Here is a 21,246-nt window from a genome sequence, read left to right on the forward strand (position 1 = left end):
GCTTTTAGAAATTTTTGAGCTCTGTGTGTGTGCGCCTGTGTGTTATATGTGTATATGTTAGAACATTATATAAATTCTTATGCCAGTGGGGGAGACAATTTTTAGGAAAGAAATAATGTCTTTTAAAATCTTTAGAAAGACAGTTTATTTGGGAATCTAAAGGTATTTTGGGGTATGTTACCTATTTATAAAATTGGTATATTTAGAGATACAACATTTCCTATCTCTACCTTCAATTTCTTATAGTGTTTCTTTTTTATCCTTTGAGTTTGGAGAGGCCTTAGACTAATGGGAAAGTGATAGGCATTTTTTTCTTCTTTCAATTTCCCTCTTAGGGTTTGAGTGCCATTTGAAGAAGCTAATAAGTGTGGACTGTGATTAGTGCTGGCTAGACCACCTAGATCCTGACATTCACAGTGAATGTGAGAGGTGCCTGAGGCCTAGGCTAGCTTCTGGCACTTGGTTGAATTTTATATCCTCATAAAAAGGACCTTATTTTGAAGTTATTTTGAGAATTTTTTCCATGTGTATTTAATGAAGCATGTTACTCTGAGGAGTCACAGTTACTTATTTTAAAGCAAAATGTAATTCTGTTAATATTTCTAACACTGGAAATTTTTTAGCCAACAGAAAATAATGAAGAAGAATCCACCTCAAAACAAGATAAAAAAAAGAAAGGACAGAAAGCCAAAAAACTAAGTTTTGATGATGACAGTGAAGAATTAGAAGATAAGGATTCAAAATCAAAAAAGATTGCAAAACCAAAAGTGGAAATATACTCTGGGAGTGATGATGATGATGATGATGATTTTAACAAACTTTCTAAAAAAGCTAAAGGGAAAGCTCAAAAATCAAATAAAAAGTGGGATGGGTCAGAAGAGGATGAGGATAACAGTAAGAAAATTAAAGAGCGTTCCAGAGTGAATTCTTCAGGGGAAAGTGGAGATGAATCAGATGAAGTTTTGCAGTCTAGAAAAGGACAGAAAAAAAATAAAAAAAATAAGGCAGGTCCTAATGTAGAGAGTGGGAATGAAGATGACGACTCCTTCAAAATTAAGACTGTGGCCCAAAAGAAGGCAGAAAAGAAAGAGCGAGAGAGAAAAAAGCGAGAGGAAGAAAAGGCAAAACTGCGGAAGCTGAAAGAAAAAGAAGAGTTAGAAACTGGTAAAAAGGATCAGAGTAAACAAAAAGAACCTCAAAGGAAATCTGAAGAGGAAACTGTAAAATCCAAAGTGACTCTTGACACTGGAGCAGCTCCTGCCACTGACGAGAAAGGAGAGATGCCTGCAGCCACTGAAGGTGGGTAAAATTATTGGGAAAGGGCAAAAGGCTTGGGTTCTTATTTACTCTTAAGGTTTGATTATTATACCCCAAAGTAGTTTTCTTATTTGTCTGTGGTTATAAAGATGCTTAATTGCATGAAAGCCTTTTAAAAACTATATACCCTTTTAAAAACTTCATACTCTTTGAATTAATGTTTATTGTTAAACATTTATATATAATATAAAATGCCTCTCAAGTGGTTTGTGCACAGACTAGAATTTTTATAGAATTCACTGTGAACAACAATTTTTTTTGTTGTCGATAAAGAGTGGAAGTTGCCTAATGAAAAATTTATTCTTCCTTTTGATAACTCCGTCAGATAATATCAGAATTCCTTCTTGTTTTTAAAAACCCAATTCAACCTGTGAAATAGTAAAGTAAAAAGATGCTAAAATCAGTTAACACCTTTTAAACAATTGTGAGCCGCTTTTTTATACCAGAACCAATTAACAAAAAATAAGTTTCCTGGTTAAAATTTCCCCTTAGTTGGAATGAGAATAAAGATGAAATGATTCACGTAGTTTTCTTTAGTAAAACTTTTAATGGGAAAATTGACATAGTTTTTTTTTAAACACTCAAATTATTATCTGGACATATTTGAGGAAAGCACCATGAAAGTAGCTTTATAATCTTTATTTTTTTTAAGGCATAATGCTATAGCATTCTTAGAATATAATTACCTAATTTTTATATTTTTATTCTTCAGATATCTTAAGATTGGCATCATTCGTATCATTCCCATTTTATAGAAGCAAAACTAGATATAGAATTAAGGAAGGAATTCAGACACTATTGATTAAGAGCTACATTAGGTACAGTATATTTTCTTCGTACTGACAGGATACTCCTGTCTTCTTGGATCCCTCAGGACATCTCAGAGCAACACCAGCATTGTTGGCTTCTAAGGAGGCTAATTTGGTTAATCTAAACTGTTGCAGGTACTATGGTACTCCTGTGCTTTTGGGGGTGCAGTGATGCCTAGAGGGTGTAGCTTGCTGCTGGCATCTTCTTTGGCCCATTGTGTTCCTCCAATTGTGGGGTTTGCTCATCATTGCTTTAGGAAACAAGGTTTTTTAAAAATCATCATTGCCTTAGGTAACAAGGTTTTTTAAAAACACTTCGCCTCTATTCTTTTTTGATAGATGACAATGAAGGAGACAAAAAGAAAAAAGAGAAGAAGAAAAAGAAAGTAGAAAAGGAAGACAAAGAAAAAGAGAAGAAAAAAGGACCTAGCAAAGCCACAGTTAAAGCTATGCAGGAAGCTCTGGCTAAGCTTAAAGAAGAAGAAGAGAGACAGAAACGAGAAGAGGAAGAACGCATAAAACGGCTTGAAGAATTGGAAGCCAAGCGGAAAGAAGAGGTATGTCTTCATGAAGTTGCTGACATCAACATTGTGTTTAACTTAAAAAATCTCTATGAAATATCTCTAACCTTCTAAATCTAAAAATTTCATAATTACATGGTAACTCAGTTACATTATTGTCCATATTATATGAATAATAAGGTGAAGAGGTATAGAAAATCCTGCCGTTATTTCCTGAGATACAGAAGTGGCTTGTGTATCATTGCCAAAACACATAATCTGTTCTCATGTGATATTATTATATGTATATTTAAAATATTTTCGTTTGGAATCTCCTAACATAATACTTTGCATGTGTCTCAAAAGTTTTGTTTGAAGTGTGGGTTGTTTATATTGAAATTTAATTTAAATGTAATTAAATGTAATTGATTAAGTTGTGTAGTTTTTGTCTGATATATATTCTCTTATAGGAAAGATTGGAACAAGAGAAAAGAGAAAGGAAAAAGCAAAAAGAAAAAGAAAGAAAAGAACGATTGAAAAAAGAAGGGAAGCTTTTAACTAAATCTCAGAGAGAAGCCAGAGCCAGAGCTGAAGCTACCCTTAAACTTCTGCAAGCTCAGGGTAAGTAGTATCCTTAATTAACTGAAGAATCTAGACACTTTTGGCATGAAGTTATATCTTTACAGTGGTCAAAAGGAGAATTGAATTATATCAGAACAATTCTTATGAAAACGTTGTGAAAAGGTGTAATAGCGGTCAGCAATACAGTTTCCTTATTTAGGGGGATGACTTCTGTACTCTGTTAAAATTTTTCCTTGTAAATGATAGTATATCTATAAAAAATTTTTTGTCCCCCAAAAGAAACAAAAATAGAGACTTACAGTAAAATGAGTCTCCATTTACTTATCACTCAGTTTAAATAATTATCAATATATGCCATTTTTGTTTTGTTCTCCTTCACCCACCTTTTTTTCCTGGAGTATTTTAAAGTAAATTTCAGGTAACCATATTATTTTACTAATATTTTACTTTAGTATGTATCTCTTAACAGATAAGGGCATTTTGCTTTTTGTCATGAATAAGTACATATGACATCTAATAATTCCTTCATATCATTGGATTTTCTGTCCATTTTAAATTTTTTCTACTTGTCTCCAAATGTCTTTTATGATTGATTTTTTCAAATCAGGATCCAGATTACGGCCACACATTGCATTTGGTTGCTAGGTCTGTCTCTTACTGTTACCACTACTACCCCTGTTTTTGGCATGTCCTGGGGTTTTTTTTTTCCCCTTTTGAAGATGCTGGATTATTCTCTAGAATTTCTCATATTCTAGATTTATCTGATTGCATTTGCCTGGTGTTGGCTAATATACTTCTCTATTCCATGTAATTTCTTAGATCTAGCAGCTTGGCTACTTTTCAGTGGTGCTATGCACTTCCAGTTACCTCATGTCAAGAGGTGTATGATCTGGTTGCCTCATTTCTAGTGATGACGTAGTGATCAGTGGGTTTACCCATTGGCAGCCTTGTTCATTATGAAAGTTCTTTGTTCACTTTTCATCTAATAATTTTAATGTTCCTTTGGTGATCATTGCCTATATTCAGTTTTTCATTAGGAATTGCAGAATTCTGATACTCTGTCATTCCATTTGCATTTATTAGCTAAAATTTTTCTCTCTAAAATACAGTTTCATGCAGGAAGATCAGGGTAGACCCTTAATTCTTTCCCTTTATTAATTTTAAAAATAATAAATTGATGTCCCAGCAACATCTAAAAGGTTATTGTGGATGTCTATCAAATTGATGTGTTTTCATCTCATAGTCATTTTTGATACTAAGATTATACCATCTTTGGCCAGCAGGGGGGCCATTCGGGCTTGTCTCTGACTTTTTTCCCCTGAGACTTTTTCACATGCCTACAATATTCTTTGATTTTTTTCTTGCTTTCTGACAGAATGAGATATCTCAGGTTCATCTTGCATGTTTTTTCCTCTAGACCTGGAATCAACTGTTCACCCAAGAGCCTCGGTTCCTTTTAGAGACCACAATCTGAATATATAATTATGTTTTTGACAAGTGAGATGATTTAAAATAGTGACCACTTTATCAAGAAGAATATATTGGGACCTTCCTTAATTTCCTGTCCCTACATTCCACAGGTTTTTATATTACTGTAATGTTGGTGCTGTGTTGTAATTACAGTAATAGCTAGCATTTATTACATATTTAGTATGCAACTAATGCTATAATAAACCTTTGACATTGTCTCTTTCCTCCTAAAAATCATATAGATGTTTTCATTCCATCATGTAGATGAAGAAATGGAGACTCAGAGAGCTTAAATAGCTTGCCCAAGGTCCTAGAGCTGAGATTTAAATTGATCTGAGTAACTACCTCTTCATTCTGCATTATATGTTCTGCCAGGAGCAGTGTATTTAGAGAAACACAGTACTTAGGTTTCAGAAAATTTTGTTCTTAATTGGGGATGTAAAAAATGAAATTAGTGAATAAATTTGAGTACTACCAGCACCCAAATATCATATTTGAAAGACAAAGAGCATTGCTGAAGAAATTAGAATGGGACTGTGCAGGGAGTAGTTTGCCAATCTCAGAAATGCTATTTCATGGAGTGGTTTGACTTGCACTTATTAGATTAGATGAAAATTACAATTTAAAAGGACGAATTTAGCATCAGTCTTTAGGACAGACTTGGAAGAGACAGTCTCTCAAGTGGTATGTCTGGATACCACTTGCAGAAGAGCTTCTGCAGGAACTTTATTGTAGTGCCTTAGTTTGTAAGATGAATGGAATGTCTGAACACTCATAAGTCTTGGTTTTGATTACAAATACAACAGTTGACTAAAGAATTCCTATCCAGAGCAACAGTCAGTTAAATCTGGGGTGTTGATGGGACTACCCTTGAGATCATCCAGCTCACAGTTTCCCCCCAGGTCCATCCTTTCACGTACTAGGTATATGATGCTGGATAGAAAAACCCTGGTCAACCTGATTGTCTCCACATTCTTAGGTGGTTTTAACCTGTTATTTGGTTTGTTTAATATAGTTGTCTTGTCAGAGTGATTGATGGCTCTGGTTTTACAATTCTAATCAGTCTCAGCATTTACATATGTGCATAAATACAGAACGTACATTCATACTTCAAAGTTAAGAACATTTTAAGTGATTTTCCTTTTTTAAAAACTTCATTTAAAACCCACAATAAACAGTTTTTTCTGTTGTCTTGTGAAATTTCTGCTCTTAGTGAAAGACTGTGTTAGTAACCCAAGAGGTGATGAGGAACCTCTCTTATGAGTTTGTTACAGGAGTGGAGAGGAAGAATTACGTTAGAGAACTATGCCATTTGAAGCTCTTTGCTGCTTTTGGGATTCACTGTTGACTGATGAAGACATAGTCTCCTAAGGCTTAATAATGTTACTTACAAATAAGATTTAATATATGCTCCGCTGTGTCTTATTTTTGACTTTTTATTTGTTCTAATATTATAATTAGAATGTCTAAAAACAGATGTTCAAAAGTGGATAATAACCATGAATTCAAATAAAAACAAATTACTGACATGATACTTTTTCATTTTGGATAAATCACTTTTTACTTAATCTTAACTTTTATTTGCTTTTAACCAGCTGTCATTCTAGCCATGGTTGAAAGTCGATTTACTAACTTCATTTTGTAGTGGTAATGAAATCTTCTGTTATACGTAGTGTTCTATTTCTGCTGTAACAAATACAAACATAGTGACTTAACACAAATTTATTATCTTACAGTTCTGTAGATCAGAAGTCTCTGACATGGGTCTCAATGGGTAAGGTGTTGGCAGAACTTCATTTTTTTCTGGAATTTCTGGGGAAAATCCATTTCCTTTTTATTTTATTTTTTAAAATTTCATTCAAGGACACGTTAATCAAATTTTAGAGGGGAAGGGAGACAGACAGACAGACAGACATCGATATAAAAAACATTAATTGGTTGCCATACACTCCCCGACCAGGGACCGAACTCGCACCCTAGGTATGGGTGTATGGGAGGGTGTTCTAACCCACTGAGCCACACTGGTAGGGCTCTATTTCCATGCCTTCTAAAGGCTACCCCACATGTATTCCTTGGCTCATAACCCCCTCCCTCCATCTTTAAAGCCACCAGCGTTATATTATTCAGATCATTCTTTTATAGTCATGGATTCCTTTTACCTCAGCTTGTGCCTCAGTGAAAGGATCTTCACTTTTAGGGACTTGTGACTGTGCAGCTCACTTGGATAATTACCCATGATAATCTTTCCCATGTCAGTGACCTTAACCTTACTCATACCCTTTTTGCCATGTTAGTAATCATATTCACATGTTCTAGGGATTAGGACATGGGGATTTTTGGTGATGGTGTGGGTATTATTCTACTAACCACACACTTTCAACTTGTTTTCATTTTATTTGTGAGTGTCATGTTTTACTCTCAAAGTCCAGAATCTCTTGTTGAATAGAGGTCAGCGAGCATATGACTCTGACCAGTGCAGCAGGTTATCTTGATGCTATTTGTTTGCCTTGTCTCTTTTCACATTAGTCCTTAAATTTGAAAGTTAAAGACACATATGACTTAGTAATGATAACTATGATCAGATAGCACATAAATGATGTCAAATTTTGCATTAATGTTTGGAAGAGTAGGTGTTAAATTAGAACCTCCTTATATTCTGCTATTCCTATCAGATTGCTAGAGGCACTTATTCTGAAAGGAAAAGGGTAGGTTAATGATTTTCTTCTTTCGCCTATGGCCTTATTTTGGCTTTTGTACTTTTTGTTTATAGCTCAAAATTTATAAAATAAGTAATAGTGGAGGTTTTGTGGACCTTTTGGAGATATGGATAAAACTCCAGAATTTTTATTTTTTCAGCTATAAAAATTTTAAATTATCTTGTTCACTTAGAATTGAACACATTGTTGAGTAGTCTTACCTTTCTTTTCCTTTTCCCTTTCTTCTCCACCCCCACCCCCTTCCCCACCTTCTCTCCTTTCCTTTGAGTAGTGCACTACTTTGTTACGTCTCTTTAGCCAGAGGAGACAGGGAAAGGAGTCTGTGATGTCTGAAGAGTTTGAGGGGTCTTCCCATCATTTTTTTCTCTTTCCTTTTCTTTTATGGCCAAATGGTAGCTCCACTTACATGGAAGTTCACAACATAAAATGTAAAATTTTAAGTGGACCTCATCTCTTTGGCCAGTGGAACCAGATAAAGGGGCTCCTGGGAGAGAATAGGGGATATTGTGGAGAGGAGAGAAGTGGAGGAAGAGGATCCTGTAATGCTTTCGTATGAACTGACACAAGTGCTGGGCTCACCACGGAGTTGCATGTGCTTGGAACAAACCCCGAAAAAACATGAGCCCATTTACATCTGAATGGCTCATGTGCCAGGTAAAATATTCATTATAGTATACTGTGAAAAGTCAGTTACAAATATTCTCATTTTTACTGCAACCACTATGTAAGATGAAGCCCAAAAGATAAGTTAAAATGAAGTCTAAAAAACATTCAAATAATCCAAAAGAAAGCAAGAAAGGGGGGGAAAGGAATGGAACAAAGGGAACCAACGGAAATCAAATAATATAACAGTAGGCCTAAAAACCAAGTGTATTAATAATTAGGTTAATTATGAATAGTCTAAACATCAATTAAAAGATACTGTTGGAAAAGTAGGAGCCATCTGTGTGCTATCTGTAGGCAATCCACTTTAAATATACAGATAATAATAGGTTGGAAGGATAAAAACATACCAGAAGAAAGCTGGAGTTGCTAAATTATTAACCTGAAGTACACTTCAGGACAAAGAAATTTACCAAGAATAAATAGGTCACATAGCCCTGGCTGGCATAGCTCAGTGGATTGAGCGCGGGTCTATGAACCAGAGTATCGCGGTTTGATTCCCAGTCAGGGCACATGGCTGGGTTGCAGGCCAGTTCCCAGCAGGGGACGCGTAAGAGGCAACCATACATTGATATTTCTCTCCCACTCTTTATCCTTCCCTTCCCCTCTCTTGAAAAATAAATAAAATATTTTTTAAAAAACTTAAAAAAAAAAGAAATATGTCACATAATGATGAAAATTGAATTTACAAGTCCTGTCCAGGTGGCTCAGATGGTTGGAGTGTTATCCTGTGCATCAAAAGGTTGCAGATTCGATCCCTGGTCAGGGCACATAACCCAAGTTGTGGGTTCGATCTTCAGTCACAGTATGCTTAGGAGGCAACCAATGAATGTTTCTCTTTTACATCGATATTTCTCTCATGCTGTGTCGTTCTTCCTTCCTCTCTCTATAAAATTAATGGACATATTTTTAAGTAAGGATAAAAAAAGTTGAACTTGCCAAAAAGATGTAACAATTTTGTATGTGTATACAGCTAAAAACAAGTTTATATCAAACATTCACCAAGAGACTATTTCTTGGGCCATAAAGGAAACTTTAAAACTTTTAAAATAATTAAGTCACAGAATTTTTTTGAATCAAAATAATTAAACTAGAAAAGACTAATAGAAATCTACCTAGAAAAATCCATAAATATTTGAAAAACTAACCAACTTTCTTATAAACCCATGACTCAAGAAGTCCCATTGAACATTGCAAAGTATCTTTTTTTAAAAAAGATACAGCCCAACAAAATTTTGGGGAGGTAGTTGAAGCAGTGTTTAGAGGGAAATTTGTGGCATTAAATGCTTGTTTTAGAAAAAGAACAGTTGCTGATCAATAGTCTGTTTCCCATCCTTCAAAGCAAAAAGAAAAAAAGAAAAACAAAGGCAGAGAGAAATAAAGTGCAGAAAGTAATGTAATAGAAAACAAAAAATTAGTCAATGAAGCCAAAAAGTTTGAGAAAAAAAATCAGTAAAATTGATAAATCTTAGAATGACTAAAAAAAAGAAAAGCTAAGACAAATTATTGATAATTAGGAGTGAAATGGCGGGAAGGGATATCATCATTTTAGATACTGTAGTTATTAAAAAGGTGGTAAATGAGCAGCTCTGTACTCAAATTCAAAAGCTGAGATAAAATAGTAACATTCCTTACTAGATGCAGACTACCAAAGCTCACGATGAAATACATAACCTACAGTCCTGTATGTACTGTGTAGGCCCCCTTTGACTGGGGGATACATTCCAACACCCCCAGCAGATGCCCGAAACCACAGATAGTACCAAAACCTACATATACTATGTTTTTTCCTACATATGCATACCTATGATAAAGTTTAATTTATAAATTAGGCAGAGCAAAAGATTAACAACAACAACAGTAAGTAATAAAATAGAAAAATTGTAACAGCATACTGTAATAAAAGTTATGTGAATGTTGTCTGTCAAATTAAGACTACAATGAGATATCACTGCACATTTATTAGAATACATAGATTTAAAAAATCAGAACATCTGTTTTAACCAAATGCCGGCAAGAATAGAATAATTGAAACTCTTCATACATTACTGGTGGGGATGCAAAATTGTAAAGCCACTTTGGAGAACAGTAAACAGTTTCTTAGGAAATTAAGTACATATTTACCTGATGTCCTATTATTCCCAACTCCAAAATATTTACACCAGAAAAATGTTCACACAAAAACCTACATACAAATATTTATATTAGCTTTACTTACAAATGTCAAAAACTAGAAACAACTCAAATATCCTTAAACTGTCTACTGAATTAAGGAACTGTGGTCCATCATCACTACGATGGAATGCTATGCAGCATTAAAAAGAAACGAAGTCTTGGTTCATACAACAAAGAGGATGACCATCAAATCCCTTAAGATGATAGCAGCCAGACTGTAAGGTTCATTTTTTGACATTTGGAAAATGCAGATATTTGGGGATGGAGAATAGGTCAATGTTGCCAGCAGTTAAGTATACGAACAGGATTTTACCAGGTAGAACCACACAAGGTGATGGAATTGTTTTGCATTTTCATTGTGATGATAGTCACACAACTATGCATTTCTCAAAACTCATAGAACTGGACCCTAAAATAATGGAATTTTAATGTTTGTAAAATTTAGAATACCTTATATAAAAAACAGGTGCCTTGGCCAGGTAGCTCAGTGATTGGGGCATTGCACCATACACCTGAGGGCTGCAGGTTCATTTCTTGGTCTCAGGGCACATATGCAGGTTGTGGGTTCGATTCCCAATTGGAGTGCATAAGGGAAGCAACTGATTGTTGTGTCTGTCTCTCTCTCCCTGCCTCTCCTTCTCTATTTAAAATCAGTAAACATATCCAATGAGGATTTAAATAAATAAATAAATAAATAAATAAATAAATAAATAAAGAGGTTTTTCCATGTATGTTCTATTTTCTGTTTTAGGGTATCTCTGAAGTGAATAAAATGTTACCTGTTTAGTATTTCTTAGGTGACATACAAGTAGTAGATAGACCTGAAGTTTTCCATTGTTTCCTTTCAGGTGTTGAAGTGCCATCAAAAGACTCTTTGCCAAAGAAAAGGCCAATTTATGAAGATAAAAAGAGGAAAAAGACTCCACAGCAGCTAGAAAATAAAGAAGGTTTGTATATAAAATAGTCTGTGGTTTAGAAAAACATTTTTGCCTTTGCTCACACCTTTAAAACAGTATGTCTTTTAAAAAGAAATGAACAAACAATTGCATATTAAAACTTATTTTCTATACCTTGTTTCTGTTTTTTTTAATTACTATTATTCGCAACTGATTGAGATGATGAGGTGATGAAAAAGTACTTTTGTTTGAAAAATGGTGACGTTACCCTTTGAATAATTATCCTTAACTGAAAGCACAAATACCATTTTCTTTTTGTGTTCTCAGTCTTTTGTAATTTTGCATTCTATTTCTTGAGCAATAAGAAAAACTGTTTTCTATAAAATACACAATCAATACTTAAACGTTTTTACAATATTCAAATGTAAAGAATTTAGGTTATACTACTGATTTTTATTTCATACTTAACGAGTATCCTAACAGAAACTATATACTGAAAAAGCATTAACTGTGTTTCCGCCCTTTACTCAGTGTCTGAGCCAATAGAGTTAAGTGCTGCTGTAGAAGTTGTGGAACCAGGAATACCAGAAAAGGAAGAATCTCCACCTCCTGTTGAAGCAGGTCAGTAGCATTGACTAATAAATTCCTATTATGCCGTGTGGATGTGTCAATTATTGTTAGTTTAAGGAAACCAACTATCTAGCAGGATGGCTTTCCTTTTTTCCAGTTCTTTCTAAATCATCTTTGTTCATTTCCATTTTGGAAAAGTGTAGAAGTGAGATTAGAATCAATTTTCTTCTTTTCAGAAGAGCCAGTAAAATTTTTATAAAGGGAATAAAGGTTTCTGGATTTTCTCTGTTACATATTGATAGGTCAGAAATCATACATGGTGCCAAGAAGACCTGAAGTTCTGTATTTAATGCCTCCAAAGAAAATTGGAAACATTTTTAATTAGAACTTCGAGTCATAAAGATGGGCATTTTAAAAACTTTCTTAGAAGTCAGCCTCTGTTTATTAAATCAGTTCAGTTTATTCAGTTGCTTATGTTTTTAGTCTGAAAATTGGCTTTTTTTAAAAGATAAACATTGTTCTAATTTATTAGACTAGATGTTGATAGAGTTGGGTGTTTGGTAAAATCAAGAGACCCTCAAGTGTTCAGACAGGTGTGGGAATGGAAACATTAGAGGATGTCAAGACTAACCCACACTGGTAAAAGATACTGATAGTTCCTGTCCCTTACCCCCATTCTCAATGTAAAAAGGATCACTTGTCTGGATATGCCTTAGCTTAGCCTAATGAAATAAGAGAATTTTAGGTTGATATGCTTAATAGCAGTCCACTACTTTAGGTGGTATTTGTAGCAGTAGAAAGAATTGCTAAAGTGGAAAGATATTTTGTACATATGATCTTGGTTCATTTCCTCCTTCTCAAGATGACTTATCCAAACTTGTTGGCAAATGCTGATTATTAGAGGGAAGCAAATACTACCTGTGCCCTCTTCTTTTGAGGATAGTTGTGCTTGATTGGATTTCAGTAAATGGAGAGTTGGTATTATTAAGGACCATATTAAGTTTTTAACATTAAAAATCATAGCTTTCTGTCCTGGCTGCTGTGGCTCAGTGGACTGAGTGCGGGCCTGCAAACCTCAAGTTCGCTGGTTTGATTCTCAATCAAGGCACATTGGGGGTGTGTGAGAGGCAACCAATTGATGTATCTTGCATATTGATGTTTCTCTCCCTCTCTCCCTCCTTTCCCCTCTTTCTAAAAGTAAATAAATGAATAATAATAGCTTTCTGACTGTTTGGGGGGTGTAAGCACATCTGTTCTTATTTTCAACTGGAGTAGAGATGTAGCTTTGTACTTTCAACTATGTAATTTATATAGCATTTGTATGTGTCAATAGAGGTTAAAGGAAAATAAGTAATGAATTCTTGTGTGTAAGTCCAAAGGTAAGCCCAAAGATCAAAAAGAAGATATATATGTGAAATTTCACTTGTATTTAAGAACCAAGTGTGATCATATGCCCTCGTATACAGGGTGGGGCAAAAGTAATTTTATACTCATGAGTGTGTGAAACAGTTTATTCTTGTCCAGGCCAGATAGCTCAGTTAATTTGAGCATCATTCTAGTACGTCAAGGTTGTGGGTTCAATACCTGGTCGAGGCATATACAAGGGTCAACCAACAAATGCATAAATTAAATGAAACAACAAATTGATGCTTCTCTCTTACATCAATTTTTAAATTTATTCTCATATTATTTATTAATTATTGCATTATTTTCCATACAACTATAAATCTACTTTGCCTCAACCTGTATTCAGAATACTAGGAAATTATGAGGCATTTAGTGATAGTAAATTATAATGTGCTTGCTACATTGAAAAGTAGTTCCAAAGATAATGAAATTTTATTTTTTACATGATTAAAATATTTCTTTTTTATGTCAGTGTTGTAGTTTGCCACTGTTTTCTGTGTCTTTAATGAAAACTCTTATTTACAGAAGAGGAAGAAGATACTGAGGATGATGGATTGGATGACTGGGAAGCTATGGTCAGTGATGAGGAGAGAGAAGAAGGTGAATAGCTCATAAGCACCTCTTGATAAATCCAGTGATTGTTAGAGGTGTTCATATTTAAAGGATTATCAGTCTCCTAATTATGACTGTCCTATGAGCATTCCTGGGGGGAGTACAGTTTTGCTTTCTCCATTGTCATGGTTCCTAAATCCTCATGTGGATCCCATTTCATGAATAAGTCATGTTTTTAGAAGGTTATTTGTAAAATGGGTGCCTGGTATTTAGAGTACATTTTTTCAGACTATAAATTGGGTTATATTATCAAAGCTAGTTTATAAAAAGCCCCTTCAACTTAAAATCTAATAAAAAACAATACAAATAACAGTATACTTTCTAATCAATGTGAATAGAAAGTGTCTGTAATTACATTATGTCCTATACTAAAATCAACTTTTTTTTAGTTTAATTTGCTGGCTTTTCCCCTAATTTTTTGAGTTAGGGGATATTTGTCTCTTTGGTTTTTCAGTCTTTTCCTCCCAATACATACATATTTTTAAAATTACAAATTTTTAAGCATGTGTCTACTCAAATTCTACAAGTTCCGATCTTATATGTTGATTTTTTTAATTTACATTTTGATATATACTAATTTCACCTGTTTATTTAAAAGTGTATTTCTTAATTTACTAAGTGTGGACTTTCTAACATACATAGTTCTAGCCATTGCAGTGTGCTGAGATTTAATTTACAACCCAGCAAATAGTTTATTATTGTAAATGTTTCATATGTGATTGGAAAGGGTTTACATTCTGTACTACTTGGGTACCTTGTTTCCTATGTTTGGTTAAGTTTGCTGATAATTTTGTTTTAAGTCTTTCATGTTGTTCTGAGGGTTTTTTTTTTTTTTACTTAAGTGGTATAGTAAATCTCTCACCATGCCCTGGCTGGGTAGCTTAGTTGGCTAGAGGTTGTCCCGATAGGCCAAGGTTGTGGGTGATTCCCAGTCATGGTAAATACAAGAATCAACTAGTGAATGTATAAATAAGTGAATATCAGGTTAGTGTTTCTCTCTCTTCCTTCCCCATTCTCTCTCTCAAATCAATAAAATTTAAAAAAAAAAAGCAACTCCCACCATGATTGTAGATTGTGTTTCTGAGTCCTGTCAACTTTTGCTTTATATATTTTGGTGCTGTATATTAAGTGAATAGAGCCTTATATTTCTCTAATGAATTGACTCATATTATATTTATTGATATTATATTTACTTTATACTTTATTCATTTCTAGCAATTTCTTTTGCCTTAAAGTCTGCTTGATCGGATATTAATACAGCTACACAGCTTTGATTTACATGCTATTTTTCTATCTTTGTTACTCCTTCTGTATCCTTAAATAGCATATAGTTGAGATTTTTCATCTAGTTTGTTGGTCTTTATATTTTACATAGTACACTCAGCCCATTACCCTTATCATTTGATGTACTTAATGGAATATATTGGTTTTATATTTATCATCTTACTAAGTTCTTTATATTTGTTTCTTTTTCTCACCTCTTTATGTTTTGGGTTGTTTGGTTTTTATTATTAACATTTTTTCCTCCTGTGAGCTTGGAATTTATGTACTTTTTCACCTTTTTGGTGACTTTCACCTTTTTAGAGACTTTTAGCATGGATCTTTGAACTGTTATTCTTACAATGTAACCATCTTCCCAGACAATGCAAAGACCATTGAATATGTGAATAATATTTACTGAGATCTGTTTAAACTTTGTCTCATTTATTTTAATTTTCTGTCCATAATAGATCATTATTTTTACAGTCTTTAAAAAATTTACCTATAGTCTTAGCTTTTTTTGTGTGTGTGCTTAATTTCTTCCTGCATCTCTGACCTTCCATTTGGGGTCATTTCTTCCTCCTCAAAGAACTTTTAGACTTTTCCTTTACTATGAGTCTGTTAGTAAGACATTCCATTTTTGCTTTCCTAAAAATATCTTTTTCTCATCTATATTCTTGAAGGGTATATTTAGTGAGTGAGGAATTCTTTGCTGAAATTTTGTTTATTTAACACTGAAAATATATATAATATCTAGTCTTGGCTTTCATTATTTCTGTTGAGAATTTGGGTATGAGACTAAAATTTTTATGTGCCTTTGGTTTTCAGCAGTTTGATTATGATGTAGCTAGGGTTAATTTCTTTTTATTTATCTACCTGTAGAGCTTTATGAATGTTTGGTTTTATGTTTTTATTATTTTTGCAATGTTATGAGCCATTATTTCCCCCCAGGAATTCTTGTTATGCCTAGATAGACCTTCTTACTATATTATTGCATTGCATTTTTCCCCTCTTTTCTGTATTTTCAACATTATTGAGCCTCCATGGTTTATTCTACATGGTTTCTTTTGATATGACTTCTGGTTCATTAATTTTCTCCTTAGGCTACTTTTTCTTTCCTGTATTTTTCAGTTTTAGAATTTCCCTTTAACTATTTAATGGTTTTTATTTACTTTCTTTTTTTTTTTGAAAATTTTTTATTGATTATGCTGTTACAGTTGTTCTATTCCCCCCATTCATTCCCCTCCACCCTACGCCCCGTCCCCACCATTACCCCCCCTTTAGTTTATGTTCATGTGTCTCAAGTTCTTTAGATTCTATATTTCCCGTGCTATTCTTGCCCCCCCTTCTATTTTCTATCTACTGTCTATGCTACTTATTTTCTGTACCTTCTCCCCCCTTCTCCTTCTCCCACTCCCCTGTTGCTAACCCTCCTTGAGATCTTCATTTCTATGTTTCCACTCCTGATCTAGCTGTCCTTTTAGTTTGCTTTTGTTTTAGGTGTGGTTGTTAATAACTGTGAGTTTGTTGTCCTTTCACTGTTCATGTTTCTTTAACTTCTTTTTCTTAGATAAGTCCCTTTAACATTTCATGTAATAAGGGCTTGGTGATGATGAACTCCTTGAATTTGATCTTATCTGAGAAGCACTTTATCTGTCCTTCCATTCTAAATGAAAGTTTTGCTGGATAGAGCAATCTTGGTTGTAGGTCTTTGGCTTTCATGACTTGGAATACCTCTTTCCAGCCCCTTCTTGCCTGTAAGGTCTCTTTTGAGAAATCTGCTGACAGTTTGATGGGGACTCCTTTGTAGGTGACTGTCCCCTTATCTCTTGCTGCTTCTAGGATTCTCTCCTTCATTTTAATCTTGGCTAATGTAATTATGATGTGCCTTGGTGTGTTCTTTCTTGGGTCCAGCTTCTTTGGTACTCTCTGAGCTTCCTGGATTTCCTGGAAGTCTATTTCCTTTGCCAGATTGGGGAAATTCTCCCCAATAATAAATTTGTTCAAATAAGTTTTCCACTGGTGGCTGTTCCTTTCCCCCTTCTGGTACCCCTATAATTCGGATGTTGGAGCGTTTAAAGATGTCCTGGAGGTTCCTAAGACTCTCCTCATTTCTTTGAATTCTTGCTTCTTGACTCTTTTCTGTTTGGCCATTATTTGCTTTCTTCTGGTCCACTCCATTGATTTGAGTCCCAGTTCTCTTTTCATTGCTATTGGTGTCCTGTGCAATTCCATTCATTTCATTTAGTTTCGCCTTCATATATTTGTCTAATTTGTGGCTATAATCAACCAGTTCTGTGAGGATCCTGATGACCAGTGTTTTAAACTGTGTGTCTGAGAGTTTTGCTATTTCTTCATCGCTTAGATTTATAGGTTCTGGGGCTTTGAGATCTTCTTGAGCCATTTTTGGTCTGTTCACGCCCTTTAAGTGTGAGGAGCGGAGCCTTGGACTCCCAGGTCGCTGGGTTGTGATGCTGTATGTGGGGGTGTGGTCAGAGCGGGGAAATGGTGGCACCCTCTGCTGTTTCTCACAGCTGGGTGAGGAGCAGAGGCTTAGGTGGTTCACCTGGGCCAGGCCACTTAGGTCGCTGGGTTATGAGGCTGTATGTGGAGGTGGGGTCAGAGCAGGGAAATGGCGGCGCCCTCCTTGCCGTGGGGACCCGCTGGGTCCGGGTCCAATCGCCCACTCCCTTGCTTGTCTATCAGCGCACAAATGCGCGACCAACCTGCAGCCCTGCTCCCTCGCTGTTTCCCCGCGGTTGCTCGGTTGCTCGCTTGGTCGCTTGCTCGATGGCTCACTAGGTCTAACCCTGCGCCTGGATTCCGCGCGCCTGAGTCCGTCTGACCGAGTTTTCCTGTGCAACCCCGCTCCACCAGCTGCTGGTTTTGCCCCTTACTGGTCAGGCTGAAGAATTTGTTGTTAACAGACTTCTGACAAGTTCAATTTTCTGTGTTCTGGCTGTGTTTTCTGTTGCTAATATTTAGTTGTCTCTAAACTTGGTTGTGTGAGAAGGCACAGCATATCCACCTATGCCTCCATCTTGGCGGAAGTTATTTACTTTCTTAAAATTTCAATCTCATCTTTTGCTCTTTGGATGTTGGAAATGTAGTCATTTTTAAATTTTGGTTTTGTAATTTCAGTGAAAGCCCTGTGGGTATCTATAATGCTGTCTTCAGGTGCATTGTTTTCTCGCGTGCTTTGTTATTTTTATATATTATGCTAGATATTATACTTGTAAAACTGTAGGAATAATTTGTGGTCAAGGATGGTATTTACTTTTTCCAGAAAGAATTTCTATGTACATCCACCAGGAGTGAACTAGCAATATAAAATCATCTTATTCAAAATTTAGAATTCAGAGAATCGAGAAGTGTACTGCTAAGAATGGCAGAACATTTCTAGATTCTGTTTACTTCCTGTTCATCCTTACTGCTAGGATGCAGTTCTTCAGGGTACCACCTCAAAGTAAGGGAATACCCTTACATTATCCAATGTCTCTCCACCTTGCTCCCCTGAATCCTCGGTAGGCCTGAACTCGCAGTGCCCCCTAATGGCTGAGGGGCTAGTAGAAGCACTGCTCAGCCTTTTAGCTTCCTCATCCAGAATCAGTGACTCCCGAGGAGAAGTAGTACTAAGCATTACGTTTGTCACCCTGGGTTTGTGTCCTCTCTCAGATCCTGGCTTAGTAATGTTTTTCTTTTTTATTAGCTTATGTATGGGTTATGCATTAAATTTTCACTGTTAAATAGTAGTCTTTGTAGCATGTAGACAAACACTTTGCGTTTATGACACATGAAAATCTTAATTCGGAATTAAGGATACAATGTTGCTGCTTTATTTGTCTTTGACAAATAAAGGTCTCTATTATCTTGATGGAAACTTCATTTTAAATTTTCATTTATTTTAAATTCTCTTGTTTTTCTGAAAGAAGGAAACACAGTGCATATAGAAGTAAAAGAAAACCCGGAGGAAGAGGAGGAAGAGGAGGAGGAGGAGGAAGAAGAAGAAGAAAGTGAAGAAGAGGAGGAAGATGAAGGAGAAAGTGAAGGCAGTGAAGGTGAAGAAGATGAAAAGGTGTCAGATGAGAAAGATTTGAGGAAAACATTAGATAAAAAGCCAAGTAAAGAAATGAGCTCAGAATCTGAATATGACTCTGATGATGATCGAACTAAAGAAGAACGAACTTATGACAAAGCAAAGCGGAGGATTGAGGTATTTCTTTTTCCCTTTCTCTCTGCTCCTTTCCTAGACAGTCCTCTGGTTGCTAGAACTGTATTCTACAACAAAGGCTTTTAATGATAACAGCACTTTAAAAAATATAGTCTCAGAGTAGTATCTTTTCCAGTTTTTGTAGGTTGAGACATAGTAGGTCTGACACTGTTGTAATCCAAGGACCTAATTCCCCTAACCTAAGTGAGACGATGACTGCTTCATTCATCACATTTTTCTTGTGTTCTCAAAATTTTAACATGCTCTTTGAGTGATGGTTTCTAGGTATGCCCTCTACTTATAAACATTAGTTGTTTGTGTTGCATATTTAAGTTAGTCACTACATGGCATCTGATCACTTAAATTGTTTAAATCTAGTGGGTTAATGAGCTTCTATTTATTAAAAAGCGCACATACCTAGGAGACTTGCTATATTTTTCCTGTTTAATTCAGTAGATGTCAAGAGAAAGTTTTCTTAAATTATGTCAGCTTAGCATAAATAATATACTAAAAACTAGTTTGCTTGAGGAAGCTAAGCTATTTTAAACCTAAAAACTATTTTAGCTTTTATTTTTTCGTGACTGATTTCTAATTTTTTAATTTTTTGTTTTAATACCTGAATATTAGTGTTTGCCTTTTCCTTCTACAATGTCTGGACAGGGGTACATTTTCTGAATTTCTAAAGGAGTAAGAAGGACTGTTGTAAATTGGGATTTCTTAATCCTGGCATATTGCCAGAGATGTCTTTGCTCTGTGGCTGTCCTCTTTATTTTGGGATATTGAACAGCGTCTGTCCTACACACTCACTAGGTCCCAGCAGCATTCCCCTCTCTTCCTCTGGTTGTGACTCTGCTCCTTCCTATAGCACCTACCACCCCGCCAGCTTCCTTGCTCTATACCCATGCATTAGAGTTTCTTGTGTGTTTGAAGATTTAAAAACAAACACAAAATGTGTACAAAGCAGAAAGTAAAAGTTCCTCCATTATCTCACTCCTCAGACTTGTTTGTACTGCTGTGTAGTCAAATTTTTAAAATGTTTAATTGAAAGTAAGGTATGTAATAGAATTTGGAGAGACATTTTTTCCCCATAATAATATGCGGTGGACCTCTGAGCTCAACACTTTTTCAAGCAGCTTTGTTGAGAGATGCTTTATATACCATCAATCTATTTTAAGTATATATAATTCATTGACATTTTGTAAATTTACAGTTGTACAACCATCAACACACCTTAATTTGGGGATATTTTCATTAACCCCAAAGAATCCTTGTGCTAGTTTATGGTCATTCCTCATTGCTAGCCCCAGGTAATTACTAATCTACTTGTCTCTACAGAGTTATCTTTTCTGGAAATTCCATAAAAATTCATTCCTATAAAATGTGGTCTTTTGTGCCTGGGTTATTTTACTTACTCTCTTTTTGTGGTAGTTATTTCAGTATTTTGTTCCTTTTTATCACCAAATAGTATTTTATTATACAAATATACCATATTTTATTATTAACCATTCATTAGTTAAAGGACATTTGAATTGTTTCCACTTTTTGGCTATTATAAATAGTATTGTTATAAACATTTCCATATGAGTCTTTGCATGGAAATATGTTTTTATTTCTTTTGGATATATTTCTAAGAGGTGAAATTGATGAATAGTATGGTGGATTGTGTTTAACTTTTTCAGAAACTGCCAATGTATTTCCCATAGTGGCTGTACAGTTATAGCTTACCACCTGTTAAGGGTTCTAGTTTTTCTACTTTCTCACTAATACTTGTTATTGTTTGTCTTTTAAATTACAGCCATTTTAATGAATGTCAAGTACTTTGTCTTGGTGGTTTTAAATTGCATTTCCATAATGTTGAACATTTCTTTATGTGCTTTGGCCATTCCTATAACTTTAGTGGTGAAACATTGATTCAAATTTTTGTTCATTTTTAAATTTTGTAATTTGACTTTTTACTATTGAGTTGTAAGCATTTTCTTTTTTTCATATTTTTCCCATTGGCTGTCAAATAATATTTAGTTGAAATATTTTCCTGTGTAGTTCTTAACTAGCTGGGCA

The 21,246-nt window shown here is 34.9% G+C and overlaps 1 protein-coding gene across 2 annotated transcripts in view; it reads left to right on the forward strand.

The window, feature by feature from the left end:
• The window catches only part of EIF5B (eukaryotic translation initiation factor 5B), a 63,624-nt gene that overhangs the window by 14,102 nt on the left and 28,276 nt on the right, over positions 1–21,246 (forward strand). The window contains exons 4-10 of one of the 2 annotated variants that reach the window (XM_037141107.2): positions 624–1,299; positions 2,466–2,683; positions 3,097–3,247; positions 11,082–11,180; positions 11,661–11,750; positions 13,632–13,706; positions 18,908–19,191. In XM_037141107.2, the coding sequence (XP_036997002.2) occupies positions 624–1,299; positions 2,466–2,683; positions 3,097–3,247; positions 11,082–11,180; positions 11,661–11,750; positions 13,632–13,706; positions 18,908–19,191 (1,593 nt within the window). The remainder of the gene's footprint in view (positions 1–623; positions 1,300–2,465; positions 2,684–3,096; positions 3,248–11,081; positions 11,181–11,660; positions 11,751–13,631; positions 13,707–18,907; positions 19,192–21,246) is intronic. The other variant, XM_037141108.2, reaches the window with a different exon arrangement.

This window comes from Artibeus jamaicensis, unplaced genomic scaffold (assembly GCF_021234435.1).
Source record: "Artibeus jamaicensis isolate MK-2021 breed Jamaican fruit bat unplaced genomic scaffold, CSHL_Jam_final contig_384, whole genome shotgun sequence".
Taxonomy (NCBI): Eukaryota; Metazoa; Chordata; class Mammalia; order Chiroptera; family Phyllostomidae; genus Artibeus; species Artibeus jamaicensis.